The sequence below is a fragment of the Polypterus senegalus genome, chromosome 6, assembly GCF_016835505.1.
Source record: "Polypterus senegalus isolate Bchr_013 chromosome 6, ASM1683550v1, whole genome shotgun sequence".
NCBI classification, from domain to species: domain Eukaryota; kingdom Metazoa; phylum Chordata; class Cladistia; order Polypteriformes; family Polypteridae; genus Polypterus; species Polypterus senegalus.
This window is the reverse complement of record NC_053159.1, coordinates 17,621,785-17,649,470: the sequence shown is the minus strand read 5'-3', so window position 1 is coordinate 17,649,470 and position 27,686 is coordinate 17,621,785. Positions and strand designations below refer to the sequence as shown.

Here is a 27,686-nt window from a genome sequence, read left to right as displayed (position 1 = left end):
CTACAAAACATTTTCCCAGAATCCTGCGGGGTCTTTGAATTCCTTTTTCACAAACTATAACCTGGCCATCCTTTTTTTGTTGCTCATTGGTGGTCTGCATCGTACAGTATGGGCTCTTGATTTCAGCTCATGAAGTCCTCAGCTGATAGTCTCCTCTGAAACATCTGTATCGGCCCCCTGAAGACTGTTTCTGGTCTGTCGAACAGGCGTTTGGGGCTCTTTCTTAACTTTAGTGAGGATTCTTCTGTCATCAGCAGTGGAGGTGTTCCTTGACCTACTAGTCCCTGTGTGATTACTGAGCTCACCAGTTTGTTCTTTCTTCTTAATGATATTCCAGACAGTTCATTTAAGTCATCCCAAGGTTTTACTGATTTCTCTAATGGTTTTATTCTTCATTTTTAGCCTCATAATGGCTTCTTTGAAATCTGTCATTGCCATTGTTCAACATGAGGAAAAGATCAGTGCCAATGAAAGTCAAAGGGTAGGAGCAAGCCAAGGGTATCTAATGAAGCCATGAAACCCACCTGAGGAATCGCAAACACTTGTGACGCCAAGTGTCTCAAACATTATGGCACCCTGAAATGGGGGACTGTGTAGAGAAAGTGTTGTGTGACCGAAATATATGCAACTCCACTTAAAGTAAAGTGTGCAGTGTGCACTTTGATCACATCTGAATTGTCTGATTTGCAACTGTGGAGCAGAAGTGAAATGAAAGAAAGTGAGCAGAAGGTAAATCCAGGAATAATGTGTCATTGTCTCGAACATTATGGAAGTCACTAACTGTAGAAAATCTTTCAGTGAAAATGTAGCTTGGCTTTTGCCCTAGTCGACTTGTAAAATCTAAAATGTATAGAAATGCCCATTAAGTTTCGGTGTTCAACAGAATTTTGGAAGCCCTTGGTAGCTAGGTGTCTCAATGGATAAAGTTAGGAATGCACTACACGGATTGGTCATCCTGCATTTTGTATAGTGCCTTTCATTGGGATTCTTTTAAAGCTCCTTTTAATCAGAAGTGGCACCAGGACACTATCTGTGCTGCTGCCAGACCCAGTTCAAGGGACTGTGTGATCCCAAGCTGGGCCAGGTAGATCAAGCTGAGGTTGCTGTAGACCCATAATTGGTTTGGGGTGGGGGGGGGGGCACCATAGATTGACAAGCCATCCCGTTTCTGTATCGGACTCCTGAGTTTTTAATGGGTGCTGTTATTCAGGGGTGGCATCATTTGATGGTGGTGGGGGCTACCTTGTCCCTTGCTTTGCTAATTTAACTATTCATTAAAATACTCCATTCAAGCTCAGTTGAGCAGGTGCCCAGAACTTGTTGACACAGTCAGCAGGCTCCCTGGATCTTTGCCATCCCTAATTTCTATGCTCGTGTTTACTTTGCTTACCTGTAGTGCCAAGTTCACATTAAGGTGCTGCTGACGGGGCATCACTTGCACTAAAGGGGAAAGGAGGGCACATGTGTTTCAATTCTGTGCGTTTTTTTTTTTATTTTTTCTTTTTTTTTTTCTTTCTCCTAGGGTCATAGACTGAGAGAGGGGTGCCAGGGGGGTGGTGTTTACATTTTCTCTTTACTGTCAATGCTTTACATTTTTTCGGCTGGAATTCCTGTGCCATCATATCCCAAGGTCTCCCTCGTTGTTGACAACAAGTGTTTGACTCACACGGCTCTTTCTGCCAGAGAAATGTGCTCCTGATTATCTGCATCTGGCCGTGTTGCCGGGGTGAAGGCCGTTGTGGATGTGAGGCGTGGCGTCCGGGTAAGAGCCAAGAGCATATTATGTTTGTGTGAGTCAATTGGTGGCAGGCGACGCAGGCATGGAGAGCGAATAAAGAAACTGAGAATGAAAGAGGGGTTAAAGGGAATGCTCTGTGGGTATTTGGGATTGCAGACATTTTAATTTTTTCTTCATGTAAGCCACTGTTACTGTAATTTACTGTTCTTCGGCATTTAGGAGAAGGTCAGAGGCTCTTTGGGAGAAATGACGGCGACCCATTACAGTGTGAGGGGGAGGTGCAGCACCCCTCGCAGCGCTTAAAATAAAAGACTAAATGATTATTATTACTCCTTATTTTATGCTTCATTGGTTATTCATAGTAGTCATTTTAATATATAGCTCAGTTTGTCAGTCACACACTAAGCAGTCATTACGGAATTCTTCAGTGCCGAAGGTCAAACTACTGGTGATTTGCTATTTAAAGACCTCTGTGGCGTTGTTTACTGAGCACCACGCTATTTGCGGAGCCATTTTTCTTTAGAAAGCAGTGCAGTGTGCCAAGTATGACCACAGTAAATCTTACTCGCTCTCTTTAAATACTTCCTTTCATAACGTATACTCATATGTTGGTTTTCACAGCAACCAGCAAATTAGAAATCTGACAAATATCTGCAGCATATTGTACATTAGTTGAAATAACTCAATCTTTTACAGTGCTTAATGTCTCTCTCATTCATCACCAGGCCTGGGAATCATTTTTGAAATTGGTTGTATGAAATTTTGAAAGGGATTAGGGGTGGGTATCGATCTGTTCTTAACTTAATTTTTCTCTTTGTAAAAATTTGATTGCTTTGTATGGATTGTAATAAAATTAATTAAAAAAAAATAAATAAAAATTAAAAAAAAAATAAGAAATTTTGAAAGGGAATAGTACATTGCATCCCAGCTGTTATTTTTAAATGAGTTTTGCAACGAGAACGCGGGGACATGGTTGAAAACGAGTTAAGGGCAGATTTCATGCAAATGCTAGAAAGTTTTTCTTCATGCAAAGGAAATTTGGATAGGAATATAAGTAACAAGTTGGTTAAGTGTGCAGATAATACCAAGATAGGTGGATTGGCAGATAATTTAGAATCCGTTATATCATTACAGAAGGACTTGGACAGCTGACAGGTTTGAGAAGACTTGTGGCAGATGAAATATAATGTCATTTAAATGTAAAATATTACATGTAGGAAGTCAAAATGTGAGGTTTGCATACACAATGGGTCTGAAAATTGAAAGTACACCTTATGAGAAGGATTTAGGAGTCGTAGTGGACTCGACACTATCAACTGCCAGACAGTGTTCAGAAGCCATTAAGAAGGCTAACAGAATGTCAGGTTATATAGCGCCTTGACTTGTGTCACAGGAGGTTCTGCTCAAGCTTTATAACGCACTGGTGAGGCCTCATCTGGAGTACTGGGTGCAGTTTGGGTCTCCAGGCTAAAAAAAGAAAAGGTCCAGAGATGATTGACAAGGCTGATTACAGCGCTAAAGGGGATGAGTTATGAGGAAAGATTATAAGATTTAGGAGTCGTAGTGGACTTGACACCATCAACTGCCAGACAGTGTTCAGAAGCCATTAAGGAGGCTAACAGAATGTCGGGTTATATAGCGCCTTGACTTGTGTCACAGGAGTCACAGGAGGTTCTGCTCAAGCTTTATAACTGGGGTTCTCAAACTCGGTCCTGGGGGCCCACTGTGGCTGCAGGTTTTTGTTCCAACCAGATTCACAACACCTGATAAGACTCATCTCATTGCTGGTGTTTTTGTCATTCAGAAAAGCATAGCAGCAAGATTTTTACATTTTTTAAGACATTTAGAAATATTTCTGCTTTCGATTTAAATGCTTAACTCTCTTTTGTTGATTTCATTCTATTTTGCCCTTTCTCTGTGCAGTTTTTCCCCTTTGTTGTATCTTGCTAATGGCAATTAGAAACGAGCCGAGCAGACACCCGGGCAAACAACACTAAATATGAAAGGCTGTAACTACTTTAATGTCAGACCCTCTAATTAGTAAATAATGAATTAATTAAACAATTAGGACACCTGGCAAAGCAGAATGAAAATCAAGATGAAAATATTGTTAAAAAGAAAAATATCACATTATTCCTATATAACTGCTTGGTACATTTTAATATTTTTTTTTTTTTGCCAACTTTTTTTCTAATTTCTATATTGCTTCCAAAACTCAGAAATTGGTGGGATAACAGTTCACTTAATAAGCCCAGGAGTCCAATTAAAAACAGAAGCTGGTCAGAACAAAAGCCTGCAGCCACAGGGGGTACCAAGGACTGAGTTTGGGGAAACACTGCTTTATACCGCACTGGTGAGGCCTCATCTGGAGTACTGTGTGCAGTTTTGGTCTTCAGGCTACAAAAAGGACGTAACAGCACTAGAGAAAGACCAGAGAAGAGCGACAAGGCTGATTAGAGGACTACAGGGGTTTAGTTTAGTGATGGGGGAATATTAAGCCTTGTGAAGTTTTGAGGCTTTCTTTCTATTCGTGCAGAAACAGATTCAAAGCTTTGAAGCCTCAGCCCCGGTATGAAGAGCGACATCTGGTGGTTAATTGAGGTCAAGGCAAGCTCTAAAGTGAAGCAGCGCTCACTGTTTCAGTCTCATGTCACCAGTTAAATAGTCAGAAACGTCAGTGTTCATTTTATTCTGCTAAGGTCCTTGTCCATTTATACCATTTAACATTTGAACGTCGTTTTCTGCAGTAAGTCGCCATCTGTCACCAAAGCTCTCCAAATCTCTGTCTCCTCACAACCCAACATTGTTGAATGAGAATGATGCATTTTATATAGGCTACCTGTTAATTTGGCGCCAAAGCTATCAAACTGACAAAACCCTGTCAAACCAATAAAGCACGCTGTGAAGCACTGATGACGTTCGAAGCTTCAAACGTCACGGGTCACGTGACAACGGTGTTTTGACACAAGCTCCGACACAGTGATTCGATTCACTACGCTTCAGATTGAGTGACGCAAGCTTCGGTATCATTTTCCCATCTACAGTTTAATCAAAAGAAGATTAAGAGGAGACCTGACTGAAGTGTTTAAAGTGATGAAAGGAATTAGTCCAGTGGATCGAGACGGAGACTTTAAAATGAGTTTAACAACAACACAGGGACACAGCATAAGTTTTGCACAAACATTAGGAAGTTTTTCTTCACACTAAGAATCACAGACACATGGAATACGTGACCAAGTAGTGTGGTAGACAGGAGGACTTTAAGGACCTTCAAAACACAACTTGATGTTGTTTTGGAAGAATTAAGTAGATAGGACTGGTGAGCTTTGTTGGGCTGAATGGCCTCTTCTCATCTAGATACTTTTTTGAACATTAGAACTAGTTTATTTGTCCCAAAACTGGATTAGAATGAAAACCTGCAGCTACTGTGGCTGTCCAGGACTGACATTGCCCACCCCTGGTCTAGAGTATGTTCATAATTAAAGTTAAACTTCCGGCGCCGCATCCGAGTGGCAGCCTTTCCAGCAGCTCCGTATATGACTTTATCTTTTTACCTTTTTATCTCTATTTTTCTCTATTTCACTGATCACTTCTACCACTTTCTTTTATGTGGAATTGCTCCCTGGACACTTTTACTATTTTACTATTTGACATGGATTTTTACACTCCGAGAATCGCCTATTCAAGTAGTCAGCTTAAAGCACTGAGAAGAAATGCTTATGGCAGTGTGGTTCCTTATTTACCTGACGAGGTAAGAAGACTATATCGGGGCAGCCGAGCCCGCGCAAAGATAAAAGATAAGATTAAATCAAGACAACTTGAGAGAAAATGGCGTTATAAACCGTCGGTGCCTTCTGTGATCCTGGGAAATGTAAACTCACTACCAAATAAGATCGACGAACTGGCTGTGCTGGTGAAAAATGTCAGAACCTACAGAGAATGCAGCTTGCTGTGTTTTAGTGAAACGTGGCTAACGTCTATCATCCCAGATGCTAACGTGGAGCTACCGGGTTTAGCACAGTTAGAGCGGACAGAGACGCAAGTACCTGTGGAAAGAAGAAAGGAGGAGGACTCGCTCTCTATGTCAATACAAAGTGGTGCAACTCAGGACATGTAAACGTTAAAATCTCCACTTGCTGCAGGGACATCGAACTGTTGGCCGTAAGTCTGCGCCCCTATTACTTGCCCAGAGAGTTTGGACACGTGATTGTTGTTATTGTTTACATCCCCTCAAGCGAACGCGAGATGGCGAGTGACATCATCCATTCCGCAGTTGCTAAGTTACAAACGCAGCACCCTGAGGCACTTGTGCTAATCGCTGGAGACTTTAACCATGTAACGCTGGACAAAACATTACCTGCCTTCTCCCAGTATGTGGATTGTAACACTCGGGAAACAGGACTATTGACCTACTATATGCAAGCGTTAAAGACGCATACAGGCCACCCCACTGCCTGCGCTTGGGAAAGCAGATCATAACCTGGTTCTGCTTCAGCCTCAATACAAACCAAGAGTGAGGCGCTACCTACAACACACGCTCATTCAGGAAGTGGTCCCTGAGGCAGAGCAGGCTCTGAGAGACTTTGGAACTACAGACTGGGATATATTGCTGGGTCACATAGTGAGAACATTGAAGAGGCTGTTGAATGCACAACTGATTACATCAACTTCTGTATGGACATTGTAGTTCCAGTAAGAACAGTATGCTGCTATGCTAACAACAAGCCATGGATTACAAGTGACATCAAGGGCCTTTTGAACCAGAAGAAAAGGGCTTTTAAAGGTGGTGATAAGCATGAGCTCAAGTGCGTGCAGAAGGAACTCCGAGTCCAGCTCAGGGGGGCGAAAGAGCAGTAGAGGAGAAAGCTGGAGCAGAAGTTGCAGAACAACAGCATGAAGGAAGTGTGGGATGGGATGAAGATTATCACTGGCTGCAGCTAAGCGGGTGCCACCATCGAGACAGACGTGGAGAGAGCAAACCAAATGAACAACTTCTTTAATAGGTTTGATCACAGTAACCCACTCTCACCTCGAGTACTGCATCCTCCAACCATCCTTCTGCTGATACCAGCATAGGTGAGACATCCCCACCCACAATTACAGCAGCCCAGGTGAGCAGAGAGCTGAAAAGACTTTGTGCCAGCAAAGCAGCGGGTCCAGATGGTGTATCGCCACGATTGCTGAAGGCCTGTGCGTTGGAACTGGGGAGTCCTCTACAGCGCATCTTCAACCTGAGCCTGGAACAGGGAGAGTCCCAAGGCTTTGGAAAACATCTTGTATCACTCCTGTCCCAAAGGTATCACGTCCTAGTGAGCTGAATGACTTCCGCCTGTTGCTCTGACGTCACATCTGATGAAGACCATGGAGCGGCTGCTGCTTCACCACCTGAGGCCACAGGTCCACGCCCTCGACCCTCTGCAGTTCGCATACCAGGAGAAGGTGGGAGCGGAGGATGCCATCATCTATATGCTTCATCGATCCCTCTCCCACCTGGACAGAGGCAGTGGTGCTGTAAGAATTATGTTTTGGACTTCTCTAGCGCCTTCAACACCATCCAACCTCTGCTCCTTAGGGATAAGCTGACTGAGATGGGAGTAGATTCACACCTGTGGCATGGATTGTGGACTATCTTACAGACAGACCTCAATATGTGCGTCTTGGGAACTGCAGGTCTGACATTGTGTGCAGCAATACAGGGGCCCGGGGACTGTACTTTCTCCGGTCCTGTTCAATCTATATACATCAGACTTCCAATATGACTCGAGTCCTGCCAGTGCAAAAGTTCGCTGATGACACTGCTATTGTGGGCTGCATCAGGAGTGGGCAGGAGGAGGAGTACAGAAAGTTAATCAAAGACTTTGTTAAATGGTGCGACTCAAACCACTTACACCTTAACACCAGCAAGACCAAGGAGCTGGTGGTGGATTTTAGGAGGCCCAGGCCCCTCATGGACCCTGTGATCATCAGAGGTGACTGTGTGCAGAGGGTGCAGACCTATAAATATCTGGGAGTGCAGCTGGATGACAAATTGGACTGGACTGCCAATACTGATGCTCTATGTAAGAAAGGTCAGAGCAGACTATACTTTCTGAGAAGGTTGGCATCCTTCAACATCTGCAGTAAGATGCTGCAGATGTTCTACCAGACGGTTGTGGCGAGTGCCCTCTTCTACGTGTGGTGTGCTGGGGTGGCAGCATAAAGATGAAAGACGCCTCACGCCTGGACAAACTTGTTAAGAAGGCAGGCTCCATTGTAGGATTAAAGTTGGACAGTTTAACATCTGTGGCAGAGCGACGGGCACTAAGCAAACTCCTGTCAATCATGAAGAATCCACTGCATCCACTTAACAGTGTCATCTCCAGGCAGAGGAGTAGCTTCAGTGACAGACTTTTGTCACTGTCCTGCTCCACTGACAGACTGAGGAGACCCCACACTATGCGACTCTTCAATTCCACCCGGGGGAGTAAATGCGAACATTAATTTTATTTTAATTTTTTCATTTTATTACTATTTAATTTAATATTGTTTCTTTGTATCAGTATACTGCTGCTGGATTATGTGAATTTCCCCTTGGGATTAATAAAGTATCTATCTAATCTCGGATAGCGATGAGATGTAAATAGGGCCTGACCGATCTTATTGTACACCAATATATCGGGCTGATATTTGGTCTGTATGTGTGCATTGTTATCGGATGAACCTGCACCGGTATTATGATTCTGAAACTCTTACAAGCAAAGCACTTTTATTAGGTTATTAAGAAAAATAAAGCCTCAGTTTGAATAGGTACTCCCCTTAAGTTACAAGCACAATGATCCCAACAAATTAAGCATTAACAATGTACATTCTAAATGGTTCCACGTGCTATAAAATGCTAAACTTCATCTGCATTTATTGTCTCCGGGACTGAAAGTAAAGCAGATTTTTATTTAGGATGCATAAAGTCATTGTTATTGTGCTGGTATAAGCAAAAAGGATTTGCCTAAAAAAGGCAACCCAAAGCTACCAAGTCCAAATCGGAATCCAATAATCAGAATTTAAGAACAGTAAGGAAAAAATCCAAAGCACAATACTCACAAGACATACACTCCACAACAATCAAGGAGTCTCTGCTGGGACCAGCTCCATCACCTGAATATAAAGGCAGTGGGTGGTCCCAACTGCAGTGATGTCATGTGGCCCCGCCTCTTGGGCGTTCCTTACGCAGAACATAAGGAGAATAGGCAAACCGCATAAATACAAAATACAGAAGTATTAAACCATGAATGTGTGTGTGCGCCCTACCCAGGGATTTGTTCCTGCCTTGCACCCTGTGTTGGCTGGGATTGGCTCCAGCAGACCCCCATGACCCTGTGTTAGGATGTAGCAGGTTGGATGATGACTAAACATTAAAAAAAATGTAATAACATAAACTGCATAACTGATTTTTTTCAAAAACAAGGAAAGCATATGTAAGCTAGAAAATAAGCCCTGGCTGAAACTTAACAGAAGTGTAGTTTCTTGCACTGTGTGGTGAAGCACATTAAGGTCTGTGGCTGTAGGCCGGTATTTTTAAAACAACAGTGTGGTTTGGGCTACAAGGGTGGGTTTTAATGTATGATTGTGTGACCCCGGGATGTTTAGTGGGGTGATTGACTTTCCACAGTTTGTAAATGAGACGGCACACCCACGGAGGTATAAAGGAGAGTGAGCAATGGAAGGGAAGGAGGGAAAGGGACAAGAATGAAGGCAGAATCGAGCAGTTTGAGTCAGGCAGGTGGTCTGTGGCCCCTTGGAGGAGTGATTGATCCATCAGTGCTTCAGGGGCAAATCATCCCCTGCTGAGCACTAGAAGGAGCGGTGGGATGAAAGATCAGCCATCTTAGGGATCAGTTATGTCATGAGCAAGATAGAGGGTCCAGTTTGAAGCATCTTGGCAGATGCTGACAGAGGCTGTCATGGCGAGAACTGAAGGCTTACATGGCCATCTCCGCGGGCTGCGACACCCTAGACAGAGAGCGGAAGATATGCTGGGATGGAAGAGAAAAAGAAGTGAAAGAGCATCCATTTTTATGGATTTATTTATTTATTGATTTTATTTATTTAATGCACTCCTTAGGGTTTTGAACCCCTGTTTGGATTGTGATAATTAAAGCACTCAAGGATTTTTGCATCACCTATGCTTTTTCATGTGTCCTCATTTGCTGTGGTGCATCTCAATTCACGACTGTTGACACTGCTGGGTGCAAGTGATGCCAAGGACTGTGGAGCCGACCCAGACTGTCGCAGACTGCCGTCCTTGGGGCTTTTTACTTAATACCAATGACAGCCATGTGTGGCCCCATTTTGCACTGCTAAACTTTTGGTTTTTGGGATCATTCCTTATTCTAGTATTCCATATTCTGTATTACAATTTTTGGAGAGGAAGGTTGGATAAGTTGTAAGTCTACAGGGTCAAGTGGCAGCATTTATCCCTATATCTGAGTGAGTGTGTGTGTGTATTGTACTTTGGCCAGAAATTTACAGTGGAAGGCTAGGAGACCACACATGTTGTGGGTGAAACCAGATGGAGGTAGGCAGCAGCCGTGACCTGGAATAGGAGATGCCTTCTGTTATGTGATGTTCACTTTTTTATTGTTTCATAAAAAGACACAGCCTGAGAATGTCATGTGCTCCTCTGACCTCAGGTACGTTCTTTAAAGGGCCTCTCCCCTCAATGCATCAGCGATGAGCTGCTCTTGTGTTGCTTGTCACACATGGAGACGCTGGGTGCAGCAGCACATGCCCAACAATAGGAGGTGTGACTTTAGTTACCGTGTTGTTGTGTCTCTACGGCAGAGTGGCTCAAGGTGAATAAATTTCATGATATGTCAGGAAGATAAAAGCTGACCTGCCTTACCTTTACAATTCCGTCTGCCTGTTTCTGTAAGACTCCTTCGCCATTTTAGGCCAACAATACTCCTTTTAAGTGGTTAAACAAGATGAAAGGAACACTCCAACCAAAATGATAAGATATTTATCTGTTACTTACCTCGTGTTAAGAGAGCAGAGATAATAAAATTCCTCTTGCAATAGGCTTCAGTGGCAAGTGGGTTTTAACAACTCGAAACATCCATGAACATTTTGGAACACTTGTATTGCATAATCCAGATTTAAGTTATCCAGGGTTGTGTGGCGCTCCTGATATCTATGCAAAAGGACGAAGGTCCAAGTCTTTATAGAGTCCTGGTGCTTCCTGTCTTTCTATATGGTTGTGAGACATGGACGCTATCCAGAGACCTGAGATGAAGACTGGACTCCTTCAGTACCGGGTCTCTTTGCAGGATCCTTGGGTACCGTTGGTTTGACTTTGTGTTGCTCACGGAGTCCCCTCTGAGTCACATTACCTGCAATCTGAGGGAGTGTCAGTTACGCAACTACGGCCATGTGGCGCAATTCCCCGAGGGTGATCTGGCTCACAGGATCCTCATTGTTGATGATGCTGGACCAGGCCAAGGGGACGCTCGCATAACCTGGCTGTGGCAGATAGCGGGTCATTTCTGGGTGGGATGGGATTGGACTGGGCAAGGTGTCTGCCTGGGGGGTTGCCAACCGGGATCCCGACCTGTTTTGTCATGTGTTGGGTGCGGCAATGCTCTGTACCAGTGCATGCTCCCTAACCTGACCTGGCATATGCTCACCACATTGCAAATGTGCATTTTTTGCTAAAATAATATTAAATGGACAATTTCCAGAAAATCTCCTTGTGTATTACAGTGCTGAAATACAATACAATAGTAACAGTGCAAACTGCAAAGCAAAATTCAAAAATAATTACTAAATACAGAACTATCACATATAAGGATAGTAGTGAGAAGTCAAGCAAAATGACATCTTTTATTGGCTAACTAAAAAGATTACAATATGCAAGCTTTCGAGGCAACTCCGGCCCCTTCTTCAGATAACATCTTGCCTGAAGAAGGGGCCCGAGTTGCCTCGAAAGCTTGCATATTGTAATCTTTTTTTAGTTAGCCAATAAAAGGTGTCATTTTGTTTGACTTCTCACTACATTCATAATGGCTAACATGGTACAACACCCTAGTACTGCACATATGAGGATACAAATTAGTTCAGCTTCCTGGAGACCTCGGCCTACAAGTTGCCTCCCTACTGCTGGCCATTTCACGGTTTAGTCGGTGCTGGACTGGCCAATCAGGTGAAAAGGACCCTTCTACCCAGTGATTCCAGCGATGACATTTCCATAGGCAGACAAATAAGTTGGCAATAGAGCAGTGGCATGGAGTGCCACGTGTGAGAACTGAGAAGAGAAACCGAACAGGCAAATGTTAGTAACTGTTTATTAATATATTATTTATGTTTTAGTACTAATGTCTAATATCGGAGATCTGCAGTATTGCATCCCGGGAGCCTCTTGAACCCGCCACCTCTGATAATGTACTCAAGGGATGAGCCAGCAGATGTGGACCACCCCCACAGAGCAAGGGGTAGGTGTGTAAAAGTGTAAAGGTGCTTTTATTAAAAACAGTCAAAAACAAGCCAACAAAAGTGCAGTAAATCAAAGTAAATCCATAAATAAATAATCCTATAAGACAGTGAAACTCCAAAGTTAAAATCCAGAATAAAACCAATCACACATTCATCAGGGTACGGCTCCATCTGACAAGCCCAGCTCAATTCCCTCTTCATCTCCCCGACTCTCCCATTGCTCGTTCAGCTGGCGGAGACACAAGCAGCCACAGTCCTCACCCTCCTGACCCCCGTCTTGGCTGTCTTGAGCAACATCGGCCAGACTGCTCGGGGTTGGTTGTCCTCTCATCTTTCTTCTCACTCCCCTAACATGCCTCAGATCCCTGGAGAGGACTCCACCATGCTCGAAAACCACTCCTCTACAAATATTCAGTGGGGCGAGCCGCCCCTAGAGCGCCGATCCTTCGGTCCTAGGCGGGCCCAACGACTGCTCTGCCTTTCTTGCTCGTCCTGGCAATCTACCTGATGCTGGTTTCAAAACTTTCGTTTTGCTAATGTTATGCTGCAGACAATTCTCTTTGCACCAAGAAACAAAAGTCCTCCACCTGACTCCTCTCCTCTGTCCCATCTCCCTCATCAATACATTAGAGCAGAATCATCTGAGAACTTCCGCAAGGGACCTGCCCTGGCGTTGTGGTATATATAGTCGGAGGTGTTCAGAGTGAAAAGTAAATCAGACAGGCCTGTTCCTTGTGGTGCTCCAGTGTTGCTCATATATTTTTTGAGTCTCACAAAGTGCAGTCTGCTTGACAGTCCGTTATCCAGGACCCCATGGGCTTATCCATCTGCCAGTATCTGAGCTTACCCCTTAACAGGAATGGTTGGATGGTATTGAAGTCACTCGGGTCAGGTCAGGTTGGGGAGCATGCACTGGTACAGCGTGTTGCTGCACCCACCACACGATGAAACAGCTTGGGATCCTGGTTGGTAACCCCCCAGGCAGACACGCAGTCCAGTCCCACCCTCTGGAAATAACCCTTTATCTGCCGGCAGCCAGGTGTTACGTGGACCTTCCCTTGGCCTGGTCCAGCCACTCGAGTCCACAACAATTAGGATCCTGTGAGCCGGATCATCCTCGGGGGGGAATCGCGCTACATGGCCGTAGTGCCGTAACTGACACTCCCTCAGATTGCAGGTAATGTGACTCAATGGGGACTCCGTGAGCAACACAAAGTCAAACCAACGGTACCCAAGGATCCTGCAAAGAGACCCGGTACTGAACGAGTCCAGTCTTCATCTCAGGTCTCTGGATAGCGTCCATGTGCAGGTAATATGCCTCATTCGGGACTCCGTGAACAACACAAAGTCAAGTACCCAAAGATTCTCTGAAGAGACACAGTACCGAAGGAGTCCAGTCTTCATTTCAGGTCACTGGATAGCGTCCATGTCTTCACAGTACCGAATGAGTCCAGTCTTCATCTCCGGTCACTGGATAGCGTCCTTGTCTCACAACCGTATGTATCTATGAAAAGGAAGTGACTGGGGACATAAAAATTATAATCCTCATGGTGCTGACAGCTTTGTCCAGGTTTGAAGAGCAGACCGATAATTGCATCTTTCACTTCAGTCTGTGCCTGATAGGCAAAGTAGGGCTAAGTGGTCTTTTCACAAGAGGACTTAAGTAGTCCAAGACCAGCCTCTTGAAGGTCTTGATGATGTAGGATTTAAGAGCATTTGGTTTGTAGTCATTAGGTGAAGAAGGGTCTGCCTTCTTTGGAACTAGAACAATACAAGATGTATGGAGTGTTGGTGACGGATGAAAGAGTAGCAGAAGATACCACAAAGTTGGTCTGGACAAAGACTAACTTCATCTGATCCCACGGCCTTTCCTGTGTAGCGTCCTCAGACTTAGTGATTCATGGTGAGTAAGCATCCTGAAGGTAATCAGAAAAGTTCTCTCCCTCTCTGTCTCTCCCTCACCATGTATAATAGTAGGGTGGAGGACACTTGAAACCAGTGGGCTGAGTTTCAGGGGGGTTGGAACTAGCAGGCTTTGTCTTGGTCCCTTATAGTGGTTGCCATGATAAGAACTTTGAAGAGTTTGCCAAAGCAAATGGGCAGTCATTGCTGCATTTTTAGTTGGTTACCAAGGAGCCTTTTGTCCGTAGCGAAGGGAATATGGGCAGCTTTATAGGTAGTGGTAGTAGAGGAAAGAACATGGGAAGCAAAGCCAGACCCAGAGTAACAACCAAATTATACTACTTTCATTTTCCAACAAACATTCTTTATGGTTGCTACAACAACATTTATTTCCATAGCCTATTTTCACACAAGGCATGTACAGTATAGCCAAGAGCACTTTACAAAAGGTTAAGAAATAACTGCAAGAAAAAGTAAATGAAAAATGAAGTTAAAAGAATAAATCAGTACACAGTTAAATAACACAGAAATAAAAGTAAGAGGTAAAGTGGAGTCCTAAATTATTGATTCATTTTTAAGTTTCGTGTGATTATAATGATAAATACAGCATGATGCTATTAGTCATATGGCCAGCAAGGACAGAAAAAAATAAAAAATCTGCAGGAATTCTAAGGCCAGAAGAGGCCCCCATTAACCCCCTCTGTGTACTTTGCCTAACATAGACATGCTTAAGTAGTTCTTTATTCTTTGTATGCTTTGTCCTAGAATGTTCAATGCAGTGGGTCTTGTTGACCAACGTCACAGACAGCTGCACAGCACTCTGATCAGATGGTGGTGGCGTCTGAAAAACCGGAAGAGAAACATGTGAAAAGTGCAGGTCAATACTGACTGCAAATCTAAGAAGTGTATGGTATATTTTCATGCATATTTAATCTATATATGTAAGCAGCTATGAAAAAGCCAAATTAAAAAGTTTTTTTGGGGAGTTTTTCAAAATGTTTCGTGTTATTTGCCTAGCATATCTCTGTGAGAGTTAGAGTCGCTTCCAGTAGGGATGGGGGGACTCGAGAAATATTTTGGCCTTGGCTTGCACAATGATTTCAGAAAAGTGTAATGACACTCTAGAGTCCCAAAGCACTTTAAGTCCCAAGCAGTACCAAAAATGTCCACTAGAGGGTGAAATTTCTATTAAAAAAAAAACGAACCAAAAAGTTCAGAAATAACATGAACAAAAAAAAAAGCAAAAAGAATTACCTAAAGCAATGAGCAGGGCTTGAAATTCATTTTTGAAACGTGGTTAATTTAACATCATACCAAATACCAAATTAATATCATTCTGGACAAAATTTTTAAATGCCTATCAGGCAGCCTTGGTGTCTCAATCCCTCATAATCCATGAACAGCTGTGTTTGGTGGGCTCCCAGAGGGGCTTAAAGTGGAGAAGGACAAACAAACTGTAATGGCCTTTACTATACTATTAGCACATAGGCTTATCTTGCTCAACTGGAAGAATCCTAACTCTTATCTTTTAAGTCAGTGGGTAACTGATGTTATGTACTACTTGAAATTGGAAACAAAATCAAATTCTCTCTTCGAGGATCTGTGCAAAACTTTTTAAAAACCTAGCAAGATCTAATCTAACATTTTAGAATAAGGATTTATATTGGGAGGGGCGGCACGGTGGCGCAGTGGTAGCGCTGCTGCCTCGCAGTTAGGAGACCCGGGTTCGTGCGTGGAGTTTGCATGTTCTCCCCGTGTCTGCGTGGGTTTCCTCCGGGCGCTCCGGTTTCCTCCCACAATCCAAAGACATGCAGGTTAGGTGGATTGGCGATTCTAAATTGGCCCTAGTGTGTGCTTGGCGTGTGGGTGTGTTTGTGTGTGTCCTGCGGTGGGTTGGCACCCTGCCCAGGATTGGTTCCTGCCTTGTGCCCTGTGTTGGCTGGGATTGGCTCCAGCAGACCCCCGTGACCCTGTATTTGGATTCAGCGGGTTAGAAAATGGATGGATGGATTTATATTGGGGAGAAAGAGAGTCCTTTTACTACTCTCCAAAGTTTGACTCCGACTGTTGGCCTTTCCTCTCTTTCTCATGAGTGGATGTTGAATTGAATTTAGTTTTGTTAAGTTTGAATTGATTGTATGGTAGGCTACATGCTTTTAATAAATTAAATAAAAGGAAAAACAAAAGAATTTGGGACCCCGTAAATTTAACACAAAGCTGGATTTCAGGATCTGGAGGGGGAAAGAAAGTCTGTTGTTGGAAGGGGTTCAAAATCCCCCCAGTTTTAGAAAGCACTTTTGATTTTCAATATTTCAGGTATTTTTTTTTTAATGTCACAATTTCAGTTTTTCTTATGTTTACAGTAGTTTGTAAAACAGCAGATTAAGATATCAGTCAGTCATTCAAATCACTTGCTATTTCCACTGTTAACTTTAAGTACTGTTTTAATTTTGAATGTAGAGATTTCCATTCAGACTCGCTGAGAAAATATTACATCAGTAAAATGATTTAAAAACTGTAGAGAATGTAAATTAGGCAGAGAAAAAGAAGTTTTAATTTTTTTGTCCGCACCCTGCTGCTTTTTAAGTTAGAGTATAATTTCCTGCAGCTTTAAGAGGGTTGAGCATTCAACATACGGCTGCAAGTGTGAATGCAGTTAATTCAAGAAATTTGAGAGATTCAGTTGAAACCAGGGGGCTCTGCCCCCTACTTGCTTTGCTCGCCCACCCCTGGGTTTGGTTTACCAGATATACAATTTAAAGAGACTAGCCAACCTGCAGCGTACCATACGCCGCATAATCAGGCCGGTTTTTTAATGATTTTTAAGCACAGGGAGAAAATTAACATTTGAAAAATCGGTAATGTAATAAATCAGCAAGAAAAGCAACATTGTAACAATGCACAGAACGAACCAACACACAATCGTCCGTGACTGAAAACTGGCGGATCGCCATCGCGCCCTGCCTGCTCATGTGCCCACCTCTAACTTGGCACTTGAGTCGTTGTCGTCTTTGCACAGTCCACATGCACCTGTGACTCACGTAGACTTTTTATTGCTATGTGTGGTTTTGGCTGCTTTTCTATATATAATCCACCAAGACACCCGACCACGGTAGTAGCGCGAATTGCTGTATGTAGCGTGTAAAACAGTTTGCTATGGTGCATGCGGTCGTGCGTCGTAACCGAATACTCGTTTTTTAAAGACTGCTTACTTCATTGTGTTTTAACCTCAGTTGTAAAGGATTGTTTTAAAGGATCCCATGGGATACCCCTCGCAAACCGTTTTACACGCTGCATATGGCGACTCGCCTCCGTGAGAAACATGCCTCTATGAACAGTCAACGTGGCTCAGAATTGCATGAGGCCTCTACGACAGACGAATATAAACGACACCGTTTTTTCTGTGTCGTCGCGTCCGAGTTGGTGGGCGTGGCTCCGCGAGTTGTCGTCGTGTCCAATGGTCTTGGAGTTGGTGGGCGTGGCTCCTTCCTGCGTGCGCCATAGGTGTCTTACTTGTCGGCGGCTTAGTGAATCCACGCCCTTTCCGGTGTGCTTTCCATGGGTGTCTTGCCCTTCCATGGGTGTCTCGCCTTAGTGAATTGTTACATAGAAATTATTTTCACTTTTAGTTTAAAACTTTTGTAAAAACAATACTTGTCCTTTATTTCCAGCCCCGGGCACGGTCAAATCTCTTTTTTGGCAGTTCATATAATGCGGCTTGCGTTGTGAAGGGGGGCGGTTGAACACACTAAGGAGAAGCAGTCGGATCATCTGCTGGCTTGTTGCTGCTGCTGCTGGCGAGCTGCGTGTTCCCTTTGTCGTGCTGCACATCGATCATTTAAAAGCCTGTACAGCAGCTGTCAGTCCCTTTGCCACTTTGTGTCTCTGCCGCTCGCGTTGTCAAGGCGGGGAGGGGGTGCTTAACGCACGCTAAGGAGAAGCAGTTGGATCATCTGCTGATTTGCTGCAGCTTCTGGTGAGCTGCGCATTCTGCTTGTCACGATTTTTTTAAGAGCTGGGAGCACATGAAGTGTGTTTGCCAAAAGCATTCCAACAACTGCTAGGTTAGATGTCCATGAACTTGTTTTAAATTTTGTCTCACTGCCTTGTTTCACGTGACGTTAAATTGTCTTCCGAGAAGATCACGTCTTGTCTCCCTAGTCTCCCTCCCAAGATTTTTTTTTTTTATAATAGAGAGATGTGATTAATGCAAATTGGTTATTAGAGAAACCTTTCTATCTGCATTAGCACCATTGAAACCTGTTATCCTGTTCACTTGCATTACATGGTCCTGGCATTCCTAAACTTCAGTTCTGGGTTCGGAAATGGGCAAAGGGTAACCACTTTCTCAAACATGTCCGTCTATTGTTTTTTTGCAGAATGAAGCTGTCTCCAGGTGACAGATTGCCAAGAAACTGAAGATTTCTTATATAGACCATGTGAATGAAATGATCTCACTGATGCTTCTTTGCTTGTACAGTACATTGTAATGGAGAAGTATGGAGAGTTGGATTTTTTTTTAATATAAGGAGAAAATTGGTTATTAATAGTTTGAGTGAATGGACCATGTCTGGGTGGTGGTATTAGTGATGGACTTTGGCCTGGACAAAGTGATAATGCGGTAAAGAAACAATGCATTGAGTGGTTTAGGTTTTAGATGATGGTAGCTTGGCATTGCACTTGTGGATACTGGACTGTATTTTATAGTGATTGACCTGGTGAAAGCAAACAGGAGACTATTAGTCCCAATGGCTAGTAATACTTTGAAGGATTGACCACACAAGATTGGCCCCTTTTTGTCAAGGGGGTGCTGTGGTGAGGTAGAGAAGCAGAGAGGTGCTGATGAGCCCTGGTGTGTTTATTGTGGGTTAGATGGAAGGATTCAGAGGGAGATGTTCTTTCTTCCCCACCTTCCTATGCTATGCATGGATAGCTGGGTGTATTGGCTGTACCCTTAGGAATCAGGGGGCACAAGTGGAGTGGGAGAAAATATGAAGAGTTCCCCCTGGCAAATAGTGCTATATTAATATTATGATAGAGTGTCCAGTGTCAGACCTTGCCATGAAGAGGTAAAGAAGAATTGCCGCTCTGCCACCCTACAGTTGGGGTGCATGCAGGTGGTTATGGGATTTATTTTGCTCTACATTTTTTTTTTTCTTTTTTGGCCCCTTGCTCTTTCATTCTGGGCCTGAGAGTCGTGTTTAAGGAAATCTCATGTCCAGCACAGATTGAACTTTAACCACTGACGGAAGCTGGTTATCAACATCAGAGATAGGAGCCTGGGAAAGCCGCCTGTAACTCTGACAGAGAGTCATTCATGGCCCTGAGAGTGGGGAGGGCCGGTTTCCCTCCCATTCTCCCAGCGGGCATGGAACTTTTTGAGAATCTCATGTTTGTGGGCCTGTTTTGTTTAATTAAGTGGAGAGAGTGTGGAACTTGGGGGCGGGGGGGCCTTGAATGGGGCTTACTATGGAGCCAAGTGTCACGCATTTGTTGGCATTCTGCAATATAACTGGGCCACTGAGTACAGCATCATGGGGCGACTTGCCTCTGACCACATTGGTGAATAAAGGTTATTGAAAATAAAAGCAGCAATGGGGAGAAGTCCAGGAAAAGTTGTGTTGTTTATTTGTTTGTTTGTTTTTTTTCTAGGGAATATCTGAAATAGAGTAAAGTGGTTAGACCTCCAGACTGACACAGATTAATATGTGTTCTTTATATAGTATTTAAAAAACATCATTCAGTTGGCCTAACAGATGGAACTTCAGGGTTTGTTAGATGGCTTGGCATCCAGTTTGCCACTGCAACAAAAGCAAAAGGTTTGGATTACAGGCTTTGGATTTATCTGAATTGTGTCCAGGTACACATGCTAAGGCCGGATGAACAGAGGGAGGAGGGTTATTACAATACTGAAATTCCCAGCTTGTTTGGTTGAGACCATCAGGGATTGTTCCTGCCTTGTGCCCAGTGCTTACTGGGATAGGCGCCATAGCTTTTGGATATGTTGGTTTGGAAAATGGATGGATAGTAGGAGGGGTGGGTGTGGGCAGTATACAAAATTGAAGTTCAAACCTTATTTTTTGTTTTAATAAGATACACTACTTGCATTTATCTGAAGATCTCAAAGACTTTAGAACAAGTCCACTTCCTCAAGAAGAAATCTGGTTATCTTTAGATCGTTTAAGTGAAGTAGTGCAATCTTCTGTAAACATTACTGGAGCCTAAAGCACTGATTTCCAAAATTTTTTCCATGGTGTCATCCCTTGGGATTTTCAAAATTTTGCTGGACACCATAACATAATAGGTAGAGAAACTGCCAGAGTAAATGTTTAGGAGCAAGGAACCACTTCTAGAATGTGGATGTGTGTGATTCTTCTGTTTGGTTTTCAAATGTCTTTGTGCAGAGTTTATAGATGTTAAGAAAAGAATTAATATTGTTATTAATATTGCTGTGGGCGGCACGGTGGCGCAGTGGTAGCGCTGCTGCCTCGCAGTTAGGAGACCCGGGTTCGCTTCCAGGGTCCTCCCTGCGTGGAGTTTGCATGTTCTCCCCGTGTCTGCGTGGGTTTCCTCCGGGCGCTCCGGTTTCCTCCCACAATCCAAAGACATGCAGGTTAGGTGGATTGGCGATTCTAAATTGGCCCTGGTGTGTGCTTGGTGTGTGGGTGTGTTTGTGTGTGTGCTGCGGTGGGTTGGCACCCTGCCCAGGATTGGTTCCTGCCTTGTGCCCTGTGTTGGCTGGGATTGGCTCCAGCAGACCCCCGTGACCCTGTATTCGGATTCAGCGTGTTAGAAAATGGATGGATGGATTAATATTGCTATTTAATTACACTTGCATCATATTCTGCTTACTCTACTGGTCGATTTGAAGATTTGGAGCACTTCAGTTTTTTCTTCAGATGTAATCAGTTGAAATGATATTAATGACCTAAAATGGTGAAAAGGTAAGCAGCAAACTACCAGAGGTTTAAAGTTAAAGCTTAGGTTAGCAAAAACAGAAAAGAGGAGATTTCAGAATATTACAAATGGACCTCCTTCAGGGAACAACGAAATAGGTGACCACATACAGATGTTCTGCAGCAATTAAAGTAAATGAAGCCTTGCAAGTTGAAGCAAACAATTTGCACAGGTGTGGCAACCTCTGTTGATTACTTAAAAACCCTCAGTCTGTCTTAAAGCAGAGATAGTCCAGACTGTGTTACTACACCCTGTCAAGTACTGCTTGGACACTATTCCAGTGATAATGGCAAGAAAACAGCAATTAACAAATGAAATGAGACAAGAGCATTATTACACTTAGATGTGTAGGCCATCCATTTAGATAAGTTGCAAAAAATAAAAATTGGAAAAATAATTGGAATCTGAAAGAAACTCTGATAGGAAGATGGATGTCTGTCTGTCTGTCAATCTATTATACAGTACCTTTCCTATCTGTCTATCTATCTATCTATCTATCATACTAAATATGACATACGACAATACGACATAATATGTCTATCATACTAAATTTAATATCTATCTATCTATCTATCTATCTATCTATCTATCTATCTATCTATCTATCTATCTATCTATCTATCTATCTATCTATCGATTCTCAAACTCGGTCCCGAATGCCCACTGTGGCTTCAAGGTTTTCTTTAAACCAGATTCATAAACACTGTCAATAATTGATAGTACTGATTTTGTTTAAGTAGCTGATATTTTTTTTTCCTCTTCTCTTACTCTACATTCAGAAAAGCACGACAGCATGATTTTTACAAAAAATATTTTGTTGATTTCATTATACAGTATTTTGCCCTTTCTCTCTGCACTTTGCTCCCTTCATTGTATCTTAATAATGACAATTAAAAACGAGCCGAGCAGACACCCAGACAAACAACACTGAATAATCAAAGGCTTCAACTGCTTTAGCGGCACACTTAACTAATTACTAAATAATGGATTAGTTAAACCATTAGAACACATGGAAAAGTGGAACAAAAACAAAGATGAAAATATTGTTAAAAAGGAAAAAAATACATTATTCCCATATAACTGCTTAGTACATTTTAATATTTGTTTTTTTTTTTTCACCAAATTTAGTTTTCTTATTTCTATATTGTTCCTAAAACACAGAAGATGGGAAAAATCCGTTAATTAGCCCAGGAGTCCAATTAAAAGCAGAAGCTGGTTGGAACAAAAACCTGCAGCCCTAGTGGGTCCCCAGGACTGAGATGGAGAACCCCTGATATAGTGCCTTTCCTACCTGTCTGTCTGTCTGTCTGTCTATCTATCTATCATGTAGTGTCTTTTCTGTCAATCTGTGTGTCTGTCTAACAGTTAAACCAATGAACGTTCCCCTGGACAGGATGCTACAGAAATAGGACTGATGACCTTCTGACTGTCCCGACTCACCTAGACCGTGATGTGTTTTCCAAACGGAGGTCAGTCTGTAGGTGTGCTAATATCAAAGCAAACACCTCCTGATTCAATCACAGTTGCTACTCCTCTGCAAGGGTCTGCTCAGTAATGTGGGCCACAGTTAGTTAGAATAAGTTGACTGTACATTAAAGCACATGTACTGCCTTCAGTAACTACTTTGTCATGTGAATGTTCCGTATTGTACTTGTATTGTCTTGCACTTGTTTTGTCATGTATGGTGTATGGATGGGTCACCTGGACTATAGTTTCATGTGCCTAACTGGACTGATCAAGTTCGATTTCCTGCGTGCATTGATACAAAAGGCAAATAAAGAATCTTAAGAAAGCAATCCTGACGTTTTCACATTTGAGGGAAGTGTTCCTTTAAGACCCAACGGCTCTTACTAGTGGGTAATTGGAGGTCTGTTGGCTGAATTTCCGGATGAGCAGGTTTCAATGGTGTGTTTCCCTTGTGGGGAAGGAGTCGGGTTGTGGATGTCCCCTTGGCAATTTTTTTTTCAGGTCAAAGTAGATTTGTGTTTTTCTCTGATCATAACATTCAAGGCCATAGAAACACTTTGGTTTGAAGCTGAAGGAATTTGCAGGGTAGTGATGTTGTCCATAAGCAAGTTCCAAATGCAATTATTTTTTCTCACTTCAGTTCCATTTAACAGCACCTGGCAGGATGGGATTGGGGGTCTATTTGGAATTTTTCCTATGAACTTGGTTGGCTATTTGCAGCATGACCATCTGAAATCCCACATAGTATCATTGCTGGATCCCTTGGTGGTTGTGACCCTCTGATGTTCACCATTGTCATCTGTTTTTAAAAGTGGATTCCACACTTCTTTGCTACATAACAGGATGATCTCTTCTCAGTCTTCCATTCCTCAAATTTGACCAATAAATTGTCCCAGGAGTAATACAATACCCCTTCACTGTCATACTTTTCCCTCATTCCCACTTCATCCTTTTTCATTTGTACTTTGCACCCCACCTCCCCTCAACTTCACAGGCATTTTTGCACCAGCTGGCTAGTCTGTTAATCCCTATACCAATCTGCTCCATCTTTGTTCAGATGATAAGGCTCTTGAGGTGTCCTCAATGATCTGTTTCTTTCACAGGGGCCCATGGCAGCTGCTGTAGCCGTACCCTCCGATGAAAAGAAAGAGCAGGAAGAAGGGGAAGAGGAAGAAGAGGATGAAGAAAATGGAGAAAAATTTGACTTTGATGACAGTGGAAGCGAGCAGGAGGAACTGAGCCTTCAGGAGAATGGGCATGAAGGGAAGGGCCATAATGAGGTGGCTGCTGAGCTGGCCCCAGCGGAAGCTCCGACGGAGTCGCCCACAGTGCCCTCTGCTGGTCAGGGGGATGATGCAGGTAAATACTCTTAACACATGAATTATGGCTGTCATTTGACTCTTATGTGCGTTTTTCCGACTTAGTGAGCATTTTCTTGAATTCATCAGGGCAGGATGGGAATGTTAGAAGGGTTTGTGATCTTAGCACTTGGATTACTTATTCTTTTTCTTCCAAACCAAGTTGCAGAATGATCAGGTAAAAATTAAGTTATTTCTATTTAGGACTTGACTAGTTCAATTTCCATGCTCTGAAAAGCTGACGGGACTTAAAATAACACAACGAATAAGAAATATTTCGAATGGAGTCCAAATCAGAAATTATAAAAAGAACTTTTCTGCCAGTTCACAAACCCCTGTGAATAAGTAAGAGGAAAGAGGGGGGGGGGAAAGGCCACTGGTCCATAGCCATACCAACTGAGTGGCGTCTGACCACTTGTGGATAGTGGGTGGCATTGGATGACCCATATAATCCAGGGAGGCGAGAGTTCTGAAAGAATAAATCTTGAAAAGGAAGATTTCTAAAAGCTAGAAAGATGTAACATTGTTGTCACATTCTGTGCCATGATTAGTGAGAAGAAATACCTTTCCTAGAAACTGGTTGTCCTCACCTGAAAAATCACAGAACATATTTGTCATAACCTAGCAGAGTAACAACAAAACAGCCAAAAACATTGATGTCTTAAAGCAGGGGCTCCCAACCTGAGGCTGCATTGCAATTTGGCAGAACTGAGTGAGGAACGTTGTCCAACTTTATTCTGGTGCAATCGGCGTCTTGTAGTGTTCTGTCGTTTATTCTGTTCTACAATATGAAACAGGAGAAAGTAGGGTGAAATGACACCTTTTATTGGCTAACTATATAGATTATAAATGCAATCTTTCGAGGCAGCTAAGACCCCTTCATCAGGCGAGGTGTAACAAAGAAACTGAAAAATACTCTCGCTTATATTGGGACAGCAAAATGTTTTTTCTTTCATCTTAACAACCTTTTTTGTTCAGATAGATAGATACTTTATTAATCCCAAGGGGAAATTCACATAATCCAGCAGTAGCATACTGATAAAAAACAATATTAAATTAAAGAGTGATAACAATGAAAGTATAACAGACAGACAATAATTTTGTATAATATTATCGTTTACCACGGGGTGGAATCGAAGAGTCGCATAGTGTGGGGTCTCCTCAGTCTGTCAGTGGAGCAGGATGGTGACAGCAGTCTGTTGCTGAAGCTGCTCCTCTGTCTGGAGATGATCCTGTTCAGTGGATGCAGTGGATTCTCCATGATTGACAGGAGCCTGCTCAGTGCCCGTCGCTCTGCCACAGATGTCAAACTGTCCAGCTCCATGCCTACAATAGAGCCTGCCTTCCTCACAAGTTTGTCCAGGTGTGAGGCGTCCTTCTTCTTTATGCTGCCTCCCCAGCACACCACCACGTAGAAGAGGGTGCTCGCCACAACCGTCTGACAAAACATCTGCAGCATCTTATTGCAGATGTTGAAGGACGCCAGTCTTCTAAGGAAGTATGGTCGGCTATGACTTTTCTTGCACAGAGCATCAGTATTGGCAGTCCAGTCCAATTCATCATCCAGCTGCACTCTCAGGTATTTATAGGTCTGCATCCTCTGCACAGTCACAGGGTCCAGGAGGGGCCTGGGCCTCCTAAAATCCACCACCAGCTCCTTGGTTTTGCTGATGTTCTATTGTAGCAAAATGTTAGCAAAATGAATACACCTGAGATGAATTAACCCTGAAAGATGAGAAGAATGAACTAATAAAATGTAGAGATAAGATACCCATCACTAGAGAAAGTCCTGTAAGGTTTTTTTGAAGTGTGTTGTCTGTAAGATAGGCCACTGATGTGGTCAGCTGGTCAGTCAGTCACATATCTGCTCTTAAAACTCTTGTCTCTGTTTAGACCATTTTGTAGAGTGTTGAATTTAAACATAAGTTTGTATTTCCATTCTCTCCGCTCCTGTTGGGTCTTGAAATTACCCATAAGCACAGTGACCCTCAGTTCCTTTATGCTGTGGCCATTACTGTTGAAGTGTGCTGCCACCGGAAGATCAGTACTGTTCTGATTAATATGATATCTATGTGAGTTCATTCACTGGCGCAGTGTCTGACCAGTTTCCCCTACATACAGTCCAGTGTTGGGGCACCTTATGCACATGATTAGGTAGACCACATGAGCAGATTTGCATATGAACAGACCCTTTATTTTATGCTCCTGCTGGCAATGTGGAATAAATACCTGATCTTTCGTGTAGATATGTGCACAGGTGCCACACCTGTTCTGCAGGCAGGGAGATGTGCCACTTGCTGCCGAGCCCCACACAAGTTTCGGACAATCAGTTGTTTGAGGTTTGGTGGTTGTCTGTATGCAAGGAGGGGAGGTTCTAGGAATATATCCTTCAGTTTGTCTTTCTGTACCATGGGTTGAAGCTCTTTCATAATTTTGCAAAGTGTTTCCAGATGTGGATGATAAGTTACAACTTGTGGGACCCGGTTCATGGTTTCTGCAACTTTGTATTCCAGAAGGTTTTCTCTGTGTTATGGCAGATAGGGGACACTGTCGTCCTTGAACCTTGAACCCTCAGATCAGATGCCAGACACCAGGTAAAAGCCCTATAATTGACTTTATTATAGCAATACAGTACACAAAGCACCCTCCACTCCACAATACTCATAAATACAATCCAATACTCAATAACAATAAATCCTCCACTCTCCCAGACGCGTTGCCGCTCTTCCGTCTGGTATCTCTCCCAGTCCTTTATAGTCCATGACCCGGAAGTGTTTTCTCTCTCTGTCCATGTGACTGGTAACACTTCCGGGTCAGATAAAAACTCCTCTTCTTCAACCCGGAAGCACGTCATTTTCTCTGTCCATGTGACTAGGATGCACTTCCGAGTTGTAGGCAAAACTCTTGCTGCTCCTCCCTGCAGCGCCTTCTAGGGGCCCCTGTGGTATCCAGCAGGGCTGTGGATGAAAACTCCAATGTCCATATTTTCCTGCTGGCATTCGGGGCACCTCCATGCTGCAGGGAGGGCTCCACCTGGCGGCCCGGGGGTATTGGCCGGGATGACTGGCCGGCCATAGACCACAGGGTATAACCATAGCTCTCCTGATTTGTAGGTCTGTTGTTTTGGGAGTGTATACTTGTTTGATGAAGTCTGTCCTGAGTTTCTGCAGTTGTGTGTCCCGATCCACTGGGTCTGAGCAAATATGATTGTAACGTATTAACTGGCTGTAGATGATGGAGTTCTGTATATGCTTTGGGTGGAAACTATCATTTCTTAGATATGTCCGTCTGTCTGTTGGTTTGTGAAAAATAGAGGTCATAAGGGTACTGTCCTTTATGCGAATGGTAGTGTCCAGAAAGCTGATTTCTGTTTGTGAATAATTTAATTTAAGTTTTATGTTGGGATGGAATGAATTGTAGTGGTAATTCCTATGGAAGCAAAGAAGGTCTTTTTCGCTCGAAAAGAATCAAGCATTGCACGTACAACTGTCCCCCTGTGAATTAGTTGCAAAAATGCACATTCATGTGGGTTCCTTGTTAATGGCGGAGGTATTTTGACCTTGCAATGATCCGTAGACAACGTTGAGGTCTTGTATTGACTTCTGTGCAAGTCTGATTGTGAAATATCACAGATTTCAAGATTTGATTGACATTTTTGTCAGGGGGGTTTGGGGGACATGGGAGACTAAACTGGTTGCAACACCTGCTTGCTTATACTCGGCCCATATCTCCTGCTGGTGGTCCTGGTAGTAGCGCAGTAATTTTAATCATGTGGCGCATCAGTTTTTGAAGTGTTATGA

The 27,686-nt window shown here is 43.2% G+C and overlaps 1 protein-coding gene across 1 annotated transcript in view; it reads left to right on the top strand.

The window, feature by feature from the left end:
* The window catches only part of arhgef10lb (Rho guanine nucleotide exchange factor (GEF) 10-like b), a 281,719-nt gene that overhangs the window by 35,873 nt on the left and 218,160 nt on the right, over positions 1–27,686 (top strand). Inside the window, exon 2 of the mRNA XM_039755432.1 lies at positions 23,632–23,887. Within this exon, the coding sequence (XP_039611366.1) occupies positions 23,638–23,887 (250 nt within the window). The 5' untranslated portion in view covers positions 23,632–23,637. The remainder of the gene's footprint in view (positions 1–23,631; positions 23,888–27,686) is intronic.